This window comes from Gorilla gorilla, chromosome 4 (genome assembly GCF_029281585.2).
Source record: "Gorilla gorilla gorilla isolate KB3781 chromosome 4, NHGRI_mGorGor1-v2.1_pri, whole genome shotgun sequence".
NCBI classification, from domain to species: Eukaryota; Metazoa; Chordata; class Mammalia; order Primates; family Hominidae; genus Gorilla; species Gorilla gorilla.
In genome coordinates, this window is record NC_073228.2 from 153737291 (window position 1) to 153758600 (window position 21310).

General features: G+C 42.5%; 1 protein-coding gene across 1 annotated transcript in view; it reads right to left on the minus strand.

The window, feature by feature from the left end:
* PDE6A (phosphodiesterase 6A) overlaps positions 1-21310 on the minus strand; it is an 87581-nt gene that overhangs the window by 29028 nt on the left and 37243 nt on the right. The window contains exons 7-13 of the mRNA XM_019026134.4: positions 19442-19508; positions 15754-15801; positions 11516-11665; positions 10511-10654; positions 8860-8925; positions 8505-8651; positions 7337-7444 (exon numbers count right to left, since the gene is read on the minus strand). Of these exons, the coding sequence (XP_018881679.4) occupies positions 7337-7444; positions 8505-8651; positions 8860-8925; positions 10511-10654; positions 11516-11665; positions 15754-15801; positions 19442-19508 (730 nt within the window). The remainder of the gene's footprint in view (positions 1-7336; positions 7445-8504; positions 8652-8859; positions 8926-10510; positions 10655-11515; positions 11666-15753; positions 15802-19441; positions 19509-21310) is intronic.

Sequence of the window (21310 nt, forward strand, 5' to 3'; positions counted from 1 at the left end):
AGCGGTGGGCTCTGGCATTAGGCTGGTTCCTACTTCTGTAGATTTTATGCTGGGCATAAAGCCTGCATTTGCTGTTGAGCCGCCCTCTTTCTGTGTGTGTGTGTCTTTCTTTAACCCTCGCCTTCCCTTCAAAACCTAACATTTGGGAGGCTGAGGTGGGAGGATCGCTTGAGCCCAGGAGGTCAAGGCTGCAGTGAGCCGTGTGTTCTCAGCACTGCACTCCAGCCTATGTGACAGAGCAAGATCATATCTCAAAAGTAAAAAAAGATCTAAGAGGATAGAGATTAAATGTTGCCTCCTCTACAATTTCTTACTACCAAGAGACTAAAAATATTTGGGACTGTTACTAAAAATTTTCTGTGCCACAGTGACAGATTGTACTATGGGGAACTACATGCTTCTAGAAATTATTATTCACAGACGATTGATCTACAGATTGCTGGTGTGACAGTTCACAATTTTTGCTTGCTTCCTAGTGTTCACTGGAAATTAAGGTCACTAAGGTTTAAGAATTCTAATTAATATAAGGATATATTAACACATATTAATATATATTTATTATTTAGAATTCTTAACACATAATTAATATGTTATTTATAATATATTAATAACTAATAATTAATATATTATTAATAAAATAATAAGGGAAACAATTCTATAAGCAATTATATAAGAGGGCAAAAACTGCTTTTGGTAAGAAAAAGCTGTAAGATATGAGGATGTTTTATTTTGTTAAGGGTGAAAAGAGAAACTTTTGTCCTAATGTAGGATAACTGGTTACTCCAAAATGAGAAGAGGAAAAAGTATAGGACAAAAGTTGAATGGATAAGAAAGTTGTAGAAGGCTTGTGGAAGATAAATCTTGTGAAAGTAATTGTATGTGTGATTAAGCTGGCTAAGATTGGAAGAAAATGGCTGGGTGCGGTGGCTCACGCCTGTAATCCCAGCACTTTTGGAGGCCGAGGCGGGCGGATCACGAGGTCAGGAGATCGAGACCATCCTGGCTAACACAGTGAAACCCCGTCTCTACTAAAAATACAAAAAATTAGCCGGGCATGGTGGCGGGCGCCTCTAGTCCCAGCTACTCGGGAGGCTGAGGCAGGAGAATGGCGTGAACCTGGGAGGCAGAGCTTGCAATGAGCTGAGATGTGCCACTGCACTCCAGCCTGGGCGACAGAGTGAGACTCCGTCTCAAAAAAAAAAGATCAGAAGAAAATTGTTTGTAAGTTTTTGTAAAATTTTGAAATTAATGCTATCTTGAACATTGATGTCAAAAGTACACTGATGCAAAACTAGAACTTGGACCTCTCTTTTAAAACAACAAATTTTCTTTGAGTATTGGTCTGCTGTTAACAGGAAATTTATCTTTTAGGTAATTGGCCTGGGAAACAAAGGTTCTGTGCTTTACCAAATTAATTTCCTGTACTCCAGGTTGCCTTTATTAGGTTTCTGATCACTTAAGAAAACTGAGTTTTCTTTATTAAAAGAGCTAAGGTCTTTCTATAAGTATTTAACTTTCTGTATTTTTATTTATTTATTTATTATTTATCTTATTTTATTTTTGTTTTGAGACAGAGTCTCGCTCTGTCACCCAGGCTAGAGTGCACTGCTGCAATCAAAACTCACTGCGGTTTGGACCTCCTGGGCTCAAGCAATCCTCCCATCTCAGCCTCCTGAGTAGCTGGGACTACTGGTGCATGCCACCACACTAGGCTAAATTATCTTATTTTGGGCTGGGTGCAGTGGCTCATGCCTGTAATCCCAGCACTCTGGGAGGCTGAGGCAAGCGGATAACTTGAGGTCAGGAGTTCGAGATCAGCCTCGGCAACATGGTGAAATATCGTCTCTACTAAAAGTACAAAAAGTTAGCTTGGCCCGGTGACACGCACCTGTAATCCCAGTTACTGGGGAGGCTGAGACAGGAGAATCGCTTGAACCCAGGAAGCAGAGGTTGCAGTGAGCTGAGATCATGCCACTGCACTCCAGCCTGGGTGACAGAACAAGACTCTGTCTCAAAAAAAAAAAAAAAAAAAAAAAAAATTCAAGCATTTAGAAACTTCCCAAAGTCATATTCATTTTTTTTTTTTTTTGAGACAGAGTCTTGCTTTGTTGTCCAGGCTGGAGTGCAGTGGCATGATCTCAACTCACTGCAACCTCTGCCTCCCAGATTCAAGTGATTCTCCTGCCTCACCCTCCTGAGTAGCCGGGATTACAGGCACACACCACCACACTAGGCTAATTTTTAAAATATTTTTGGTAGAGATGGGGTTTCACCCTGTTGGGCAGGCTAGTCTTGAACTCCTGACCTCAAATGATCCACCTACCTCAGCCTCCCAAAGTGCTGAGATTACAGGCATGAGCCACCGCATCTGGCCCCAAAATCATATTCTAAATTAAGTATTTTTCTTGACTGCAAATTAACTTTGGAATTTTTCAGATGAACCCTTAGAACATCTCAAAAAGATATCTCTTCTTGTAAAAAGAGAGACATTAAACTAATTAGGCTTATTTTATATATTAAATTATATGGGAAGCATTGTCAAATACAATTAATGCTAAATCTTCAAGTTATATTCTACGGATGTGTTATTAATATGTGTTTCAGAAACTGTATAAAATTCATAGAAATCTAGTATTCCTGGTATAACCCTATCAGTCACAATTTTAGTTATTGTCTTAAAATGTTTGCAACGGAAATAACCAAATTTCCTTGTCAATTGTGTCATTATTGTAATGAACTCTCATGAGATCTTTAACCATGACCATGTAAAGTCTTGTCATCCACAGGTGGTTTTTCACTCTGCTACTTTCCTGAGCAACTAGAAGCCTAAAGTGTTTCTTCTTCAGAAGATCATACCATTGGACTGGGGAAGAATTTCCAGAATTCCAGTGAAGAAACTGGTTCATAAAACTGCTAACTCAGTATTAAGCAGAATAAAAAATAATTGAAAATTAAAACAAAGGATTTGGCAGATTTTTATGCTAAGTCAGCCAGTACTGAAATTGGTGAGATATACAATTTAAATGAACTCCAAACATTGATCCAAGTCAAGTTACCTATGATAACCTATTTAATAAACAGTGCTATGCACCTGAATTGGAGAAATGAAATTGGTATTTAAAAGGATGTAAATCCAATGTTAAGTGTGGACTCATAAAGAGTCCCGATGGCCTCCTCATCCTTCTTGGGTCCTTAAAGCTTCCATTATTAGATTACTGCACTCCATGACTCATCATGGAAGAGATAAAATGACAGAAATGATGACAAAATAGTGACAAGGTGACTGCTCTAAAATTGCTAAAATGGGCTGGGTGTGGAGGCTGATGCCTGTAATCCCAGCCCTTTGGGAGGCCGAGGTGGGCAGATCACCTGAGGTCAGGAGTTCAAGACCAGCCTGGCCAACATGATGAAACCCCGTCTCTACAAAAAATACAAAAATTAGCCAGGGGTGGTGACGCGTGCCTGTAATCCCACCTACTGGGGAGGCTGAGGCAGAAGAATCACTTGAACCTGGGAGATGGAGGTTGCAGTGAGCCAAGATCACATTGCTGTACTCTATTCCAGCCTGGGCGACAGAGCGAGATTCCATTTCAAAATAAATAAATAAATAGAATTGCTGAAATGGTTTCAAGAAATGTTTGGGGCCAGGCATGGTAACTCACACCTAAAATCCCAGATCTTTAGGAGGCCAAGGCAGGAGGATCACTTGAGCTCAAGAGTTCAAGACCAGCCTGGGCAACATAGTGAGACCCTGTCTTTTCAAAACAATTTAAAAATTAGCCCAGCATGGCAGTGAGTGTCTGTTGACCCAGTTACTTGGGAGGCTGATATGGGAAGATTGCTTGAGCCTGAGAGGTCAAGGCTACAGTGAGCCATAATGACATTACTGCACTTTAGCCTAGGCAACAGAGCAAGACCCTATCTCAAAAAAAAAAAAAAGAAAAAAAAAAGTTTGGTTTGTCAAACTCATAATTCTAGCAAGACAATAAAAATCTCAGGCAACACATTTCCAGCACCCACTGGATCATCTGAACACTTACAAATGGATTTCACTTAACTGCTCCTTTAGTGCTTCTTTTCTGGTTTTATAGAACCGTTCCCATACAGGAAGGCTGATGCTATAACACTACTTAAAAAGCTATTAGAAAATATTTTTTCACTGAGTTTAATAGCTTGTGCCTATAATTCCAGCAACTTGGGAGACTGCAGCAGGAGGATCACTTGAGTCCAGGAGTTCAAGACCATGGCAACATAGTGAGACCCCCCATCTCTCTAAAAAACAAAATAAATAAATCAGCCAGGCATGGTGGTACATGTCTGTAGTTTTAGCTACTTGGGAGGCTGAGATGGGAGGATCACTTGAACCCAGGAGTTTGAGGCTGCATTCAGCTATGATCACATCACTGCTTTCCAGACTGGGCAACAGAGTAGGAGCTCAAATCAAAAAAAAAACTTAAAAAAATGTTTTTCCCTTGTGAGGAATTCTTGAGAAAATCTCCAGAGACTTTTCTGGAAGCACTGTCAAATAATAATGCTAAGCTTTGTTTGAGTTATAGTCTATGGATATGTTATTAATATGTGTTTCAGAAATTGTATAAAATTTTCTTTTCTTTTTTTTTTTTTTTTGAGACAATGATTCACTCTGTCACCCAGGCTGTAGTGCAGTTGTGCCATCACAGCTCACTGCAGCCTCAGCCTCCTGTGTTCAAAGGATCCTCCTGTCTTACCCCCTGAGTAGCTGGGACCACAGGCGTGCACCATCATACCTGGCTAATTTTTGTACTTTTTGTAGTGATGGAGTTTCACCATGTTGCCCAGGCTGACCTCGAACTCCTGGGCTCAAACATTCCACCTACCTAAGCCTCCCAAAGTGTTGAGATTACAGGTGTGAGCCACTGCACCCAGCCTGTATAAAATTTATAGATAGAGATAAAGAGATACTCATTTCACTAGACACATCGTAAAACCATTTACAAAGATATTTTAAACACAATTGCATTAGGCAAAGCTAACTGAATCAATTGGATTGCCTTGGTCAAAGGTATTCTCAATTGATGGCAATCAGATCCACTCCTGCTGGAAAACAGATTGGCCCCATATGAAATAGTTACAGGAAGGTGTATGCCCCTGGTAACAGAACCTCATTTATCTTCCACTTTTATAAACTCTGACATGACTCAGTAGTGCAGAACTTTAGTGCATTATGCCAAAGCATATTTTCATCAGGTTAAAGAAGCCCTTTGTGACCCACCAGTTGATGACAACCAGATCTTTCATGATCTAGAACCCAAAGATTAGGTCTTTTGGAAATTACACCAAAGGAAGACTGCTCTTGAACTCCACTGGACGCGACCATACCAAGTTCTTCTCTACCGCAAAACTTTAGGGCCTTGAGTCTTGGATCTACATCTCTCAATTCAAAAGGTCCCTCCAGATTCCTGGAAGTATACACCTGTTGGACTCCTTCAGGTAAAGCTAACCAGGGAAGGTTTTTCCACAGAAACAGATGGCATTCTAGACAGGGATCATAGATCAAGACTTCTCTGCCATCATGAAGGAAACAGTACTCTGACCTTTCTAATTAATAACCTAATCACTGCCGAATATAGAAAACCCATCTAAGTGATGCCTACAAAAGGTATATCCTGCTTTCAGGTATTGTGTAGTCAAGACCTGGAGACTACCTATGTGGGTATGAGTAATTGCTTGTAGGATGTCACTGGATTAAATCCAGTAAGGTTTCTTTCCACTAAATATGGTTATGCAACCTTACAGTATGCTATGAAGGGACCACAAAAAAGTAAGTGTCCCACTGGACCCTGTTCAGGAGCTATGCAGACTTATGAGTGGACAAACTTAACTGAACTCTGTTCATGCATCACTAGGTGGCCTCTTTGCTAGTCCCCAAGGGCTTATATTGGGTTTGCTTACTCTGTTCTGTCTCCCTGATGGTTCAGAACTTGTTATTTGGCCAGGCTCACTCCTGCTCCCAGATAGCTTGCCCCTGAAAGTTCCCATAATAACTCCCACAATCAGAGGCCAAAGCAATCAATAACCAGAATTACTACTGACCTCAAAATAGATGAATATAAGTTAGTGTCTACTGAGGAAAGTTTCCAATGGGGCTCCTGGGGGCTCACTCTTGCTGGTAGAGGGATACCCGTTGTAGGGAATTTAAAGCTGATTATACATTAGAGGGAAATCTTGGATTTTATGGTCAATCAGGCCTCCCAGTGTTCAGACAGGTAGAAGCAACTCTCTAAAAAGTGGATGAGAAGATTCATGGAAACACCTAATGGAACATGATGCAGCTTTAGATCTCCTTTTTGTCCTTGTTGGGGCTTGTGTATGAGGCTGAACAAAACTGAATGTTGCACTTATCTTTTCTCTGATTTTAGTACTACAGGAAGCTTAATTTAAAGGCGGCTGATCCTGCTGTTTCTCTAGACACTGCCACAATTTAAGGAAATTTCAGAAAATTTCTCTGGGGAAAAGAACACATGATGTGTTTATGGGAGCAGCTAACAGGTGGTTTGGAGGCATCTTGAATGGTGAATGGCAAACTTTTCTATTTCAAGGTTTTCTAATCTTTATTTATTTATTTTAAGTGGATTTTCAGATTACTATGACTTGCATTGCCAGGCTAACTACAGAAATGGATACCTCTTTATAACAGGCCATTTAAAAATGAAATATGTTCCTAATTGTCATTATGCCCCAAACAAAGACTATAACCATGACCAATTGAACTGCTGAATTTTTTTTTTTTTTTTTTTTTTTTTTTTTTTGAGACAGAGTCTCACTCTGTCGCCAGGCTGGAGTGCAGTGGTGCGATCTTGGCTCACTGCAACCTCTGCCTCCTGGGTTCAAGCAATTCTCTGCCTCAGCCTCCCAAGTAGCTGGGATTACAGGTGCCCGCCACCAAGCCCAGCTAATTTTTGTATTTTTAGTAGAGATGGGGTTTTACCATCTTGGCCAGGCTGGTCTTGAACTCCTGACCTCATGATCCACCCGCCTCGGCATCCCAAAGTGTTGGGATTACAGGCGTGAGCCACTGCACCCGGCCCTGTTGAACTACTTTTATACTTGTGACATGGTTACCCCCAAATAACCTGACTGAGGTTGGGGGTAGCTTGCAGCTTTCTTTCACTTTTTGTTTTATATGCATCTCTATTCTTGGAATCCTTTTACACTAAACCCGTACTGCTTTCACATAACTCTTAAAAGACAATAAATAGAGAAAGAAGAACAACGCTGTTGCTACCATGTAGAGTCTGCATGAGATTGTCTAATGTGATGCAAGCCCACCCTACCAGCCCCACCGGCCCCGCCATACCACCAGCAGGGAGAACATGGTCTGCCCCACATTGAAGCCGTGCCGCCAGTTGTGGTAGGTGATCTTGCGGTAGCCCTTACTCAGGGAGTACATGAACCGCACCAGGGCCTGTGAACACATGCACATCAGTGAGGCAGGACACACCTGAAATGGTCTCATGAGGGTTGGAATAACAAAAATATGAAGAAGGCATGGCCCATGGCCCTCTCTTTTGAGGTTTGAGGTACTCTAACCCCATCATTGGACCAGGAGGTGAGAGCTTGTACTAGATGCAATCATGCTGCGAAAGTGCTTTGCAAATACTAAATGCTAAATACTAAGAAGATGTTGTTGTTGTTGTTAGGAAACGAGGTGAGCATGCATCATTCCTCTGACTGAGCTTCATCAGTAATTCCCGAACTGTGCCCTGGAGAGCAACTATCCTTGGAGAAGCTAACAGGGGCTCTACAGGGAAAAAAAAACAAAAACAAAAGGACTCTTTTATCCAGTGGTTCTCAAACTTGCGTGTGCATGAGACTCACTTGGAGGACTTGTTAAAACAGTTTCTGATTTATCAGAGCTGGGAGTGTGTGTGTCTCTGTGTGTGTGAGAGAGAGAGAGAGAAAGAGGAGAGAGAGAGAGAGAGAAAGAAGAATGTGAATTTCTGGTAAGTTCTTAGGTGGTGTGGATGTGGTCTGGGGTAACACTTTGAGAACCACTGCTTTAATCAAAATCAAACAAGTTCAGGCAATTCTGCATATCATATCCCACTGCCTCCCACACATACCTTCTCTGCCGTCCCCCATGACCCTAGACTCACAGCAAACCTTAGTAAGGAATCCTGCAGGGAATGAGCCCTGTTTAAATGGGTTTAGCCCACATTTTCTGCCCTCATTTAACTACAGGACCCATTTTTTGCAGCATATCTATTCCCAGCCTTCAGGGCTTAGTACCTCAGAACCCACTGCAAGAAACCAACGCACCCGAAACATCACACTTCAAAGGACACAGAGGAACAGCGTGTCTCTTTTCTTATAAATGACTCATCTGTGCAACATGACTAATTCTTTAAATCCTAAATACTGAGAGTAAACTCTTTTTAAGGTAGTTTACAGATTGAGTCTTTTTTTTAAAGCAAGCAAGAAAGAAAATTAAAAAGGGAAATCAAATATATTTGTTTTGACCTCACCTCTTGTGGAATGTGAAATTTATCCACCACTTTGAGCTCATAATACATCTGTATTCCACATTTTACCAGCTCCAGTTCTGTTAGGGGCAAGTCACTGAAGTGAAATTTATTAATTTCGTATTTATCTGCATCTGGCAGCTCCGCTTGCTGTATAAGGAATAGAGTCAGGTGATTAGGAAACATGAAGTGTTTCTGGGTGCCCACCTCCTGTCCAGCCCTGTCCCCATCCTGGGTCTGCTGGAAGGATCAGAACAGAGTGATGGGGAACTTGCTTTGCAAAGAGAAACCGCTGCATGCTCAGGAGCACTTTGCACTTGTTATACATCGGGGCTCGTGCTGCCCCAGTTCAGCTCACCAGGATCTCAGCCAGCTCCTCTTCCTCACACTCCCATGGCTCCTTCCCATACACCTCTCTGGTTTTCTGCCAGGACCCAAAATTGGCAGGGGAAAAAAAATAGGTTACAACATGCCTCCGCGTTTCCATTCCCATTTATCTCCTTCCTCCAAAGTCCTTGCAACAGAACCACCAGCTCAAAGAGGATTCCATTTAACATCCATTGATGCACAAGGTCCTGGGCTTTAGAGCCATAGAGACCTGCATTCAAATTCAAGCTCTACCACTTACTAGCCGTGTTATTAATGCTTCTGATCTTCAGTTCCCTCATCTGTAAGTTGAGGATAATAAACATACTTAACTGGTGAATTAAAATTCAATTGTGCAAAGTCATTCTCAAGTAACATATGTAAAATTAAATAATCCATATAAAGCACTTAGCACAGTGCTTGGCGCATAGTAAGCACTAACATAAATTAATGTTGTTGTTGATAGTTTCATTGTTACTATTACTGACTGGGAGTAAGGAGGCCTCGGACATAGTCCTGGTTCTTCCTCTCATTTACTGTGTAACTTGAGGCAAGTTCCTTCTCTCTCTGGGCCTATGTCCCCATGTGCCAGAGGAGGGGGAACTGGACCCAGTTACTTGCCCCTGATTTCTTGACCCAGAGCAAAATTTGTTAACTTGTAACTGGTTCACCGAGGCTGTGCCCCAATAGGTTGCACATACCCATTCTTTGGCTGAAACTGTGGACTGAGTCAAGCAAACCATGAGGCAATTTATTTAAACGGGATGTTTTCTCTTCTGAATTTAAGTTATTGGAATGAAATGATCAAATTTGTTGTGGTATCTTCCCAGCTTAAGAAATGCCCTCTAAAAACATTAGCCTGTCTTTATTTTTTCTTTTTTTCTGGTCTCACTCTGTCAGCCAGGCTGAAGCATGGTGTGGCAATCACAGCTCACTGCAGCCTTTGACCTCCATGGGCTCAGGTGATCCTCCCACCTCAGCCTCCCGAGTAGCTGGGACTACAGGCACACGCCACCATGCCTGACTAATTTTTGTGGGGTTTTTTTTAGTAGAGACAGGGTCTCGCCGTGTGGCCCAGGCTGGTCTCAAACTCCTGGGCTCAAGCGATCTGACCACCTTGGCCTCCCAAAGTGCTGAGATTATAGGTGTAAGCCACTGCACCCAACTTAATAGGGTCTTTTAAGTGAGCTGACCCCACAGGAGGGAGGCTCTGAGAAACTGATAATTGTCCACTGGTCTTCCAGATAAAGCTTCCTCTCAGAGTAGGGGCTATGGCTGGTTGACTCTGTCTCCAGTACCAAGTCATCCCTGAGCACAGTGAAAAATGGAGTTTCTAGAGCTGTCAAGCCAACATCTGACCCCAAGAATGAGGTGTTTCTGCAAGGAATAGCTGTCCCCAGGCCACACAGTGCAGTCATTATGTACCACTCTCAGGCACTCATCTGCTCATGCACTCATTCATTCATTCATTCATTAAATGTTGAGGGCTGCTGCATCCCTGTGCTAGGCAGGAAGGAATACAACAGTGCACAAACCCACGCCCAGGCTGTGCCCTCATGGAGTTGCAAGTTTTGCCTTAATCTGGCCACATCTCTGAGACGCAGTCTGTATTAGAGTAGAAACAAGTAAAGAACATTACACACCAAGATTTTCTGAATTTCTTCATTGTCACATTTCACATGATATTTTACTATGTCCTGGAAAATATCCTTCCTATTTTCAAGTTTATTCATTGACTCATAGGTGTCAGGATTTAAGACAGACCAGCCCAGAAATTGAGTCAAAGACTGAAAAAGAAAGAAAGGAGGAATCAGAGACAGAACACCTAAGTTTAATCTTGACTCTAAAACTCATAGCAAGAGTCTCTAGGCCTCTGTTTTCTCAGCTATAAAATGGGTTTGATAAGCTGTGTGCTGCCCACCTTGCAGAGTTCTTATAAGGCTAAGATAAAGGAATGGATGTGACCACACTGTACGTAAAGCACTAGCATACAGAAAGTACCATTCTTATGTGTAATAACTTCACAAAAAGAGAATGTGTTTTTGCATATGTGGGGATAGGGGATATCTAGGAACTCTGTACTTTTTGCTCAATTTTGCTAAGAACCTAAAACTACTCTAAAAAGTAAAGTTTGTTAATTATTTTTTATTTTTTTGAGACAGGGTCTTGCTCTGTCACCCAGGATGGATTGCAATGGCACAATCATGGCTCACTGCAGCTTTGACCTCTTGGGCTCAAGTGATCCTCTTGCTTCAGTCTCCTGAGTAACTAGGACCACAGGTATGCGCTACCATGCCTGGCTAATCTTTTTTTAACTTTTTATAGAAATAGGATATTGCCCTGTTGGCCAGGCTGGTCTTGAGTTCCTGGGCTCAAGTGATTCATCTGCCTCAACCTCTCAAAGTGCTGGGATTACAGGTGAGAGCCACCATGCTCAGCTTGATTACATTTTTTAAAAGGGAAATGTGGATTTCTCTGACAGCACATCAGTGCAGTACAGCAGTGAGAGTGAAGAAAGTGGTTGATGAGGCAGAGTCAGGGTTATAGCAACCAGGTTGCTGCCCCATGTGATAGAGCAGTGACATCCAGCCTCCCCCAGCAAGCTGACTCTGAATCCCAACAGCAAAAGGCCTCCTAGCAAGCCATACCTCCATAAGTGTCTCATCCATTTCATCAAAGGGCTTCCCATCCTTACGATTGTAAAATGTGGCCACTCCAACAATTTCTTCCTTCTTGTTCACAATCGGCATTGAAAGCACATTTTTAATCATCCATCCAGACTCATCCAGAGGTTCTTTCTACAAGAGAAGGGCTAGATTAGGTTTCCTCTTGTTTCAGGCCACAGAGGCAACGATGATAGATTTCACCCTACATCATGACCCTGATTGGCTGAGAGGAGGTGGCAAGAGGATGGAGTTCATTGGATTTCGCATGAGTTTAATTACCAACAACTACCATGAGAAATAACCCATCTGGTCAGAATTCCTTAAGCCAAGTAGCCATTTTGTGTTCACCCCTCAGATGTCAGGGCCAGTGTGTGTCAGGCAGTGTGGTACAGGGATGTAATGATGTGCAGAACATCCCAGAGAGGTAGTGTTTCTCTTTCAGATATGGGAGGCAGTGGCAGGGGACTGGCTTAAAAGGGCAGTGCTATGATTCTTGTAACGTTGAATTAATAACCTAGATATAACCTGCACATTTTGCCTCTTGCCCTGACTTCCTATGTTACTTTTAGTACTTCATTTTCTCTCCTGGGGCCTCAATTTTCTCATCTATAGAATGGAAAGAATATGTGCCTCACTGAACAAATGAAGTTCTTGATCAATTATAAGATGCCTTTGGTGAGGCTAGGCATGGCGGCTCACACCTATAATCCCAGCATTTTGGGAAGTCGAGGCAGGCGGATCACTTGATGTCAGGAGTTTGAGACCAGCCTGAAGAACATGGTAAAACCCTGTCTCTACTAAAAATACAAAAATTAGCCAATTAGCCGGATTTGGTGGCATGCTCCTGTAATCCCAGCTACTCGGGAGGCTGAGACGGGAGAATCGCTTGAACCCAGGAGGCAGAGGTTGCAGTGAGCTGAGATCGTGCCACTGCACTCCAGCCTGGGCAACAGACAGAGACTCCATCTCAAAAAATATATATGTGTATATATATATCCATTGGTTCATCAAACATTTAGAATGTGCAAGAAACTGAGCTAGAAACTGAGGAAGCCAAGGCACAGATCTTGTCCTCAGGTTACTCATAATCTGTAAGGTAAACCAGCAATTACACTGCAGTGTGGGAAGTTCTCTAAGAGAGTTACATTATGGAACTATGGGAGCCAGAGGAGAAAAGGAAGTCAAGGAAGGCTTCCTGGAGTAGGTGAGTCTTCCAATCCTGAAGTTTCAAGATTCTTAACATGGTGAGATGATAATTGTTATTATTTAAATAATACTGGAAAGTAAAACAGCTGTCTCAGCACCTGGTGAGAGAGTGTCTCCAAAAGGATGCAGAATACTGCCTGAAGAGCACAGGGTTGTATTGAACTCAGACCTGGCTGCCCGTAGCACTCTACCTAATCTTCGTGGAATCCCTTCCCTCTGAAGGCCATGATAAAAAGACAGATTTTATTGAAAATGAAAGAGGACACCATTAAAGATTTTTAAGCAAAGAAATCATTGATTCAACCTATGTTTTTTGTTTTTGTTGAGACGGAGTTTTGCTCTGTCACCCAGGCAGGAATATAGTGGCACTATCTCGGCTCATTGCAACCTCCGCTTCCTGGGTTCAAGCGATTCTCCTGTCTCAGCCTCCCGAGTAGTGGGGATTACAGGTGCCCACTACCACGCTCTGCTAATTTTTGTATTTTTAGTACAGACAGAGTTTCACCATGTTGACCAGGCTGGTCTCGAACCCCTGACCTCAGGTAACCTGCCCGCCTCGGTCTCTCAAAGTGTTGGGATTACAGGTGTGAACCATCGCACGTGGCCCAACCTATGTTTCTTAAAAACATTATTCAGGGGCTAGGTGCAGTGGCTCACGCCTGTAATCCCAGCACTTTGGGAGGCCAAGGCAGGCAGATCACCTGAGGTCGGGAGTTCAAGACCACCCTGACCAACATGGTGAAACCCTGTCTCTACTGAAAATAAAAAATTAGCTGAGAATGGGGGCGCATGCCTGTAATCCCAGCCACTCAGGAGGCTGAAGCAGCAGAATCGCTTGAACCCAGGAGGCGGAGGTTGTGGTGAGCCGAGATCGTGCCACTGCACTCCAGCCTGGGCAACAAGAATGAAACTCCATCTCAAAAAAACAAAAACAAAAACAAACAAACAAAACACAACATTATTTAGGCTACTTTATGGAGTACGAGTTGGAGGAGGAAGACCAGAATCTAAAAACAAGATTAAATTTGCTTTACTAATGTAGTTAAACTGCAATCAAGTGGATGACTTGAGTAAAGACTACGTTCTGCTGTGGTTGTGATCAGGTTAGCAACCCTCAGCAAGTCTTCAGGCTTGTCGCATTGATGTGGTCAAAATCACAACACATGAAGTGCAATTTTAACTTTGGAATTATTTTCTGTCTAAGCTTTTTCGTAATGTTCTTGAAGGAGAAAAAAGTAATTCTGACTTTTCTGAGTCATTTTTATTTCCTTCTGAATTATTTCCTGATTGATAATGATTTGTTTTTCTTTTATTTGTTTAGCCTAGCATGCTAAACCAAATCAGTAGTGACAGGGCCCCCAGAGCTGAGGATATCAAGAAAGATAAGACCCAACCTTGACCAAAGGAAGTCACATTTTACTAAGAAGAATTAGTCTGGCACGGAGACAAGGATAATAAAAGATGACATAAGGAAAAAGCATAAGAGACACAAGTTCCTTGGTGTGCCTTTCCAGGCCCTGCAGGATCTGGTCTCTGTCCACCTCTCTAGAATCTTCTCCTGCCAGTCTCTCCTTCAATTTCTCACTCAGATTTGTTGGCTTATTCTAGTTCCTTCCAATAAGCCATCTTTTTCCTGCAATCTTCTCCCCTCTCTCTACCGTCCAAACATAAGTTTTGGGGACATATTTCTTGATTCCTCCCAGATTAAGTCAGAATCTCCAGCGATGCCCCTCCTCTCCCCTCTGCCCTTCTCCTAATCACCACTCGGTGTCTCTTTCCCCATGCAATCATGAGCTTCATGGAGACAAAGACTATGCCTGTCTGGCCCACCACTGTAGCAAGTGTTAACATTTTGCCAGTGCCTTCACAGAAGATATCTTCCATAAAACATTTGTTAAAAAAAAAAAAAAAGACAAAATCAAATGGAAGGTCAGGCGCGGTAGCTCATGCCTGTAATCCCAGCACTTTGGGAGGCCAAGGTGGGTGGATCACCTGCGGTCAGGAGTTCGAGACCAATCTGGTCAACATGGCGAGACCCCACCTCTACTAAAAATACAAAAAATTAGTTGGACGTAGTAGCGGGTGCCCGTAGTCCCAGCTACTCGGGAGGCTGAGGCAGGAGGATGCCATGCACCTGAGAGGCGGAGCTTGCAGTGAGCCGAGATCACGCCACTGCACTCCAGCCTGGGCAACAGAGCGAGACTCCGTCTCAAAACAAACAAACAAACAAACAAACAAACCAAGGAGAGATAAATTACATTCAGCCAGAGGAATCATAATAAAACTTAACAGAAGTAGTAGCATTTGAGGCTGTCATTGAAGGGCATAGAGGATTTCAATAGGAGATGGTAAAACAGGATTTGAACAGGAGATGATAGGGAACAGCATGAGCAAAGGTGCTGAGGCCAGTCAGGCACAGTGGTGCACACCTGTAGTCTAGCTAATTGGCAGGCTGAGGCAGGAGTTTTGCTTGAACCCACGAGGTTGATGCTGCAATGAGCTATGATTGCACCACTACACTCCAGCCTGGGCAACAGAGTGAGACCCTCTCTAAAAAAAACAAACAAACAAAAGAAAACAACAACAACAACAAAACACCTGGCAAAGTGGCATTTTGATTATATTTATTGAAATACAACTTTAATGTCTGAATCTGATCATGAAACTTTGGAGCTTTTGTATATTATATATTGTATATCTTTTATACAATATTGTATAATTGTATATATAGTATAATTGTATAATATTGTATTATATATTGTATATCTTGTGGGGGGAAAAATAGATCCTGAGGCCAGAAAGCAAAGGGTGTGGATGTTAAAACTGAATAGGACCTTGGAAATTACCCAGTTAACTCTGTCCCCATTTCCATTGGCACAGGAATTTTATCCTGTCATATTTTCACTTTGTTGAGGCTGCTTCCCAGCAGAGTGGGTGGATTCTAATGTATTCTAATGCTCTTTGGGGAGGAAAAAAAATCATATGACTAAGACTGCAAATAAAAAATGACTTACCTGAAATGCAAAAAAGTCCTCCGCAGGCGCATTCATGATGTTGCAAATCTGAGAGCAGTGAAGGGGAATAATGAAGGTGTGATTAGGCCTGAGAGGGTGCCCAGTGAAGCACTGTATACCATTTTCAGAAACACCATGTTCTTGTCCAAGGCATTCACATTCTTTTCATCAGGTAGACATAGTCGAGACAGTTTTGAATTATTAACTGAGGCTACTAGACAGAAAAGTCACCTTATAAACATTACTTTTTATGATTTGCTCCACTCTTTAATCATTTCTAAGCTTTGAAAAAGTTAAGGCTACAACTTGTCATTACTAGTAGCTGGAGGGTATCCCGTTTTGTTGTTCCCCTTTTCTTGCTTATTTGGGTTGTATCCATGGTCTTTAAGTTAATATAAATACCAGCCCAGCCAATGTGGTGAAACCCTGTCTCTACTAAAAATACAAAAGTTAACTAGCAGTGGTGGCGTGCGCCTGTAATCCCAGCTACTCTGGAGGTTGAGGTGGGAGAATCACTTGAACCTGGGAGGCAGAGGTTGCAGTGAGCCGAGATCGTGCCACTGCACTCCAGCCTGAGCGACAGAGTGAGACCCTGTCTCAAAATAAAATAAAATAAAATAATGATACTCTAAATATATTTGACTCAACTACATTTGGGTTCTGTTTTGTTTGGGCAGGTAGGGGTTTTTCCTTGGCGTATAAACCCCAACGTAGAATAATAAATGAAAGGTGTTGTAGCTCTGGTTCTATATTGCTAGATTCCTCTCCTGAAAATTGAACCAGTTTACCCTACTGGTAAGGGATCAGATGACACTTATCTGATCTCCCCAGAGCACTGTGGGGCCACTGTGTATGGTTGTGTAATGTGTGAACTGCACACAGGCATCTGGCTGAGGGGCAACTGGGAGCTGAAATCCAGCCTGTGATCTGCTTGCTGCGCCATGACCTTGACCTTTATTTAGTCATCCTTGAGAAACGGTGCCTTCTAGTTCTCAAAAAGGCACCACCTGGGCTTGTGGTGACCCTGCCTGACAACACAGGAGTGGGCTGTCTGTGGTCTTAGAGAGCAGGCTGTACCTGCTCCTGTCCAAGGACTGCCTGCTCACTGCACCAGCCTTCTGACCTCTCCTTTGACCAACTCTATCAGTTACTATCATTGTCTCCTGATCTCAGAGTTCTTGGAGCCCTCTTTCCTCTCCATCTGTGAGCATGCTGGTGTCTCTCTCATGCTTGAAAATGAAATCTTTCCTGCATCCATCGTGGTCCCTATAGCAAGCACCCAGGCATTCTTCTCTTTTCTTTTGCATTCTTTACCTTCTCGGTACCCATCCACTACTCAGCAAACCGCATGCTGGTTCTGCTTCCACCTCACCACCAAATCCATTTTCATTGGGGCCACCAATAACCTCTGCAGTGCCAAACCCAATGAGGGTTTTCAATTCTCTCACCAGTTCACTCTGCTGCATGTCATCATTTCCTTCCCTGTTGAAACTTTCCACTTCCTTCCAGACACTTTCCGCTTCCAGAGAGACACTGCCCTCTCCTGGGTCTCCAAACACCTCTGAACCTTCCTTCTGTTTCTCCTCTTTCTCTACCCACTCTATAGATGCCAACACCCTCCATTATTGCACCCTATGTCCACTGCCTGTCTCCCTCTCCGTAAGTGGCTTCCTCCACACATAATTTCAAACACCATCTGGTCCTGATATCTTCCAAATCTCTGCTTCCAACACTCCTCTCTCTCCATGGCATCAGAATTGTCTCTTCATCTACCTGCTGGACAGCTGCTCCTAAAAAATGTCATAGTTTTACCTTGTCTGAAACTGACCTCGTCATCTTACATCCAAGCATGATGACAGCACTATCTATTCAGTCTAGAAGCCTGAAATTAGCTTTGACTCCTCTCTTCCCCATTCTCTGCCTACAACCAATCATAAAGCCCTGCCAGCTTCACCCTCTCAATATTGGACCTGACCCATTATCCCCTTCTTGTGTTCTTGCCTCTGTCAAAATTGTTGTGAGTATTAAATTTAGGTAGCGCCTGACTCATGGTAAGCACCCAGTGGCTGTTAGCAAGAAGGATAGTATTCTTTACCCCACCTGTCTTTGCTGAGATTCTCATCACCTCTTACTTGAATGATGCTCTGGTTACTTTGCCTGCAGTCCTAGTCCTTCAGATCCACTTCCCAGGAAGCTGCTAGAGTTATCTTTCTTTTCTTTCTTTCTTTTTATTTTTTTCTTTTAGAGACAGGGTCTCCCTCTGTTGCCCAGGCTGGAATGCAGTGGTGCAATCATACCTCACTGCAGCCTGGAACTCCTGGGCTCAAGGGATACTCCTGTCTCAGCCTCTTGAGTAGCTGGGACTGTGGCCATGCACCACCATGCCTGGCTAATTTTTAAATTTTTTGTAGAGACGGAGTCTTGGTATGTTGCCCAAGCTGGTCTCAAACTCCTGGGCTCAAGTGATCCTCCTGCCTCGGCCTCCCAAAGTGTTGGGATTACAGGCGTGAGTCACTATGCCCTGCCAGAGTTATCTTTCTAAAATGAAAATTGTCTATGTGAATCTCCTGCTTGTCTACCTGTCACCTGTAGATTAAAATCCCACCTTTTGAGGATGAGCATGGTGGTTCACGCCTATAATCCCAGCACTTTGGGAGGTTGAGGCAGGTGGATCACTTGAAACCAGGTGTTCGAAACCAGCCTGGCTAACATGGCAAAACCATTTCTCTACTAAAAATATAAAAATTAGCTGGGCGTGGTGGTGCACGCCTGTAATCAAAGCTATTCGGGTGGCTGAGGCATGAGAATTGCTTGAGCCCAGGAGGCGGAGGTTGCAGTGAGCCAAATTCTCACCACTGCATTCCAGCCTGGGAAACAGAGACACTGTCAAAAAAAAAAAATAATAATAATAAGTCCCACCTTTTAGACAAGGCATCCAAGGCCTGTTGTAATTTAGCCCCTTCCTCCCTCTTAAGCCTCATGTTTTGCTGTCTTCCTGTCTCAAATCTAATACTCCAGCCACACTTAACCATACCCAGCACACTGCTCCAGGCCTCCATGCCCATGTTGTTTGCCCATGTTCTTCCTTCCACCTGGAACCTCCTTTTATGACCCCATCTGCCTAAGACCTATTTATTTTGTTTTATTTATTATTATTATTTTTTGAGACGGAGTCTCACTCTGTTGCCCAGGCTGGAGTGGGCAATGGCATGATCTCGGCTCACTGCAACCTCCGCCTCCCGGGTTCAAGTGATTCTCCTGCCTCAGCCTCCCAAGTAGCTGGGATTACAGGCGCCTGCCACCATGCCCAGCAAATTTTTATATATTTAGTAGAGATGGACTTCTGCCATGTTGGCCAGGCTGGTCTCCAGCTCCTGACCTCAGGTGATCCACCTGCCATGGCCCCCCAAAGTTCTGGGATTATAGGCGTGAGCCCCTGTGCCTGGCCAAGACTATGCACCTTTCTACCTAAGGATTATTTATCTATGTATTTGATATTTCCTCAAATGTCAATTATCTGTTCATTCATTTAGACCAATTGCCAACTGAATTGAGAGAAACAAGAGAATTAGGCTTTTAGAGATCCACACTTGCCATCATCTTTTCCACTCTCTTCTTGATCTGAAATCCTTCCACTCTTTCTTCCACATGATACAAAACTCTCCCCCTTCAAAGTTATATTACTTACCAGGCCATTCTGGGCAACATAAGCCGGGAGACCGCTTACTAAAGCCCAATGGTCAGGAGGTGGATTCCTGTGAAGGCCAAAGACAAACGGTGACTCTCAGTGCAGGGATTGCTGGACTAAAGACTAAAATCTGGGCCTTTGCCCTCCCACTGCTCTCAGGTGGCTCTCAGCACCTGCTTACATTCACTACACCTGACCAAACCCAAAATGTTGGCCAACCATCTTAATGTTCAAATCTAGACATGGAGAAAGGGTGGCGAATATAACATTTTACTGTCTGCCCACCAAGTTTCACCATCTGAGAAAAGAGACAGCATTCATTCTACAGATTGTTACCTGCTGCTAAGCAGAAACAAATACCATCACTTCCCTCATAAAGTTAGAAGCTACTAATACTATGTAGAGAATGAAAAAATTCATCTATGGAGAATTCCTACCATGTACTAAGCACTAAGCTAAGTGCTTTATATACTTATCCCTCACAATACTATAATTTTTTGTATTATTACTTTTTGCTTGTTTGTTGTGAGAAAAAAACACACACATAAACACGCATTAAAAACTTCACCAATCATTAGAAAATGAACATTTATAAAACCACATGGACATCAAGAACAGCATTGCCAGCTCCTTGGAAGCCATTGACTTTCCCCCGCAATCATAACCTTCTCCCTAACCCCAAAGGTAACCATTATTCCGAAATTATGCTAAATTGCATTCTTGCTTTTTTGTAGAGTTTTAGCTTCTAAGCATGTTTTCCTGTACCTGTTAGTTTAATTTTGCCTATTTTTCAACTCATTTGGATGGAACCGTACAACATATATTATTTTGTCTGGCTTGTCACGTTGCTGTAATTCATTCATTTTACTGACTTACAGTGTTCCCTACACTACTGTAGCACAATCTATCCATTCAACTGTTGGTGGACATCCCCCGTCCCTTCACTTAGGGGCTAATATAAACAGTGCTGCTGTCAACATTGGTGCATATGTGCTCTCAGTTCTACATGGTATATTCCTAGGAGAAGAAGTACTAAGTCATAAGATATTTGTATCTTCAACTTTACTAGATGAGGCCAAACTGTTTTCTAAAATGATTGTAGCAATTAACACTCCTATCAGTGGTCCATTAGAGTTTGCTTTGTTCTTCATCTCTGTCAATACTATTTTCAGACTTTTAAATGACAGTCCTTGTGGTGAGGTCTAGTGGTATCTCATCATAGTTTTCTTTCATATTTCTCTACAAAATTAATAAAGTGGAGTAACTTCCATAAAGGTATTTGTCATTTGCATTGTTTTTTTGTGAAGTTCCTCTGTTCATGTCTTTTACTCATTTTTAAAAATTACTTTTAAATTTACTTTTACTCATTTTTTGTTCCTTAAATATTACTTTTACTCATTTTTGTTCCTTAAATATTAATTAGAACTCAGGCAGTGGTGTGTGCCTATAGCCCCAGCGACTGAGGAGTCTGAAGTGGGAGGATCACTGGAAACCAAGAGTCCAGGGCCAGCCTGGGCAACATAGGGGGACTCCATCTCTAAAAAAATATAAATAAATAAATATAAACCACTAAGTAGAATTCACCTGTGAAAAAAATCTGGGTCTGGGTTGTCTTTGTGAGAAGGTTTTGATTTATTTTATTGTAATAAATATTTTATTGTAATAAAACTGTTATATTTCTTCTTGATTTTGTCAGTTTTACTATTAATTTTTTTCCTCTTATTCTTTTTTTCAAGATAGGGTCTTACTGTGTTGTCCAGGCAGTTCTTGAATTCCTGGCTTTAAGCAATCCTCCCACCTCAGTCTCCCAAGTAGCCGGGATTATAGGCATGTGCCACCACACCTGGCTAGGTTTTTTGTTTTGTTTGA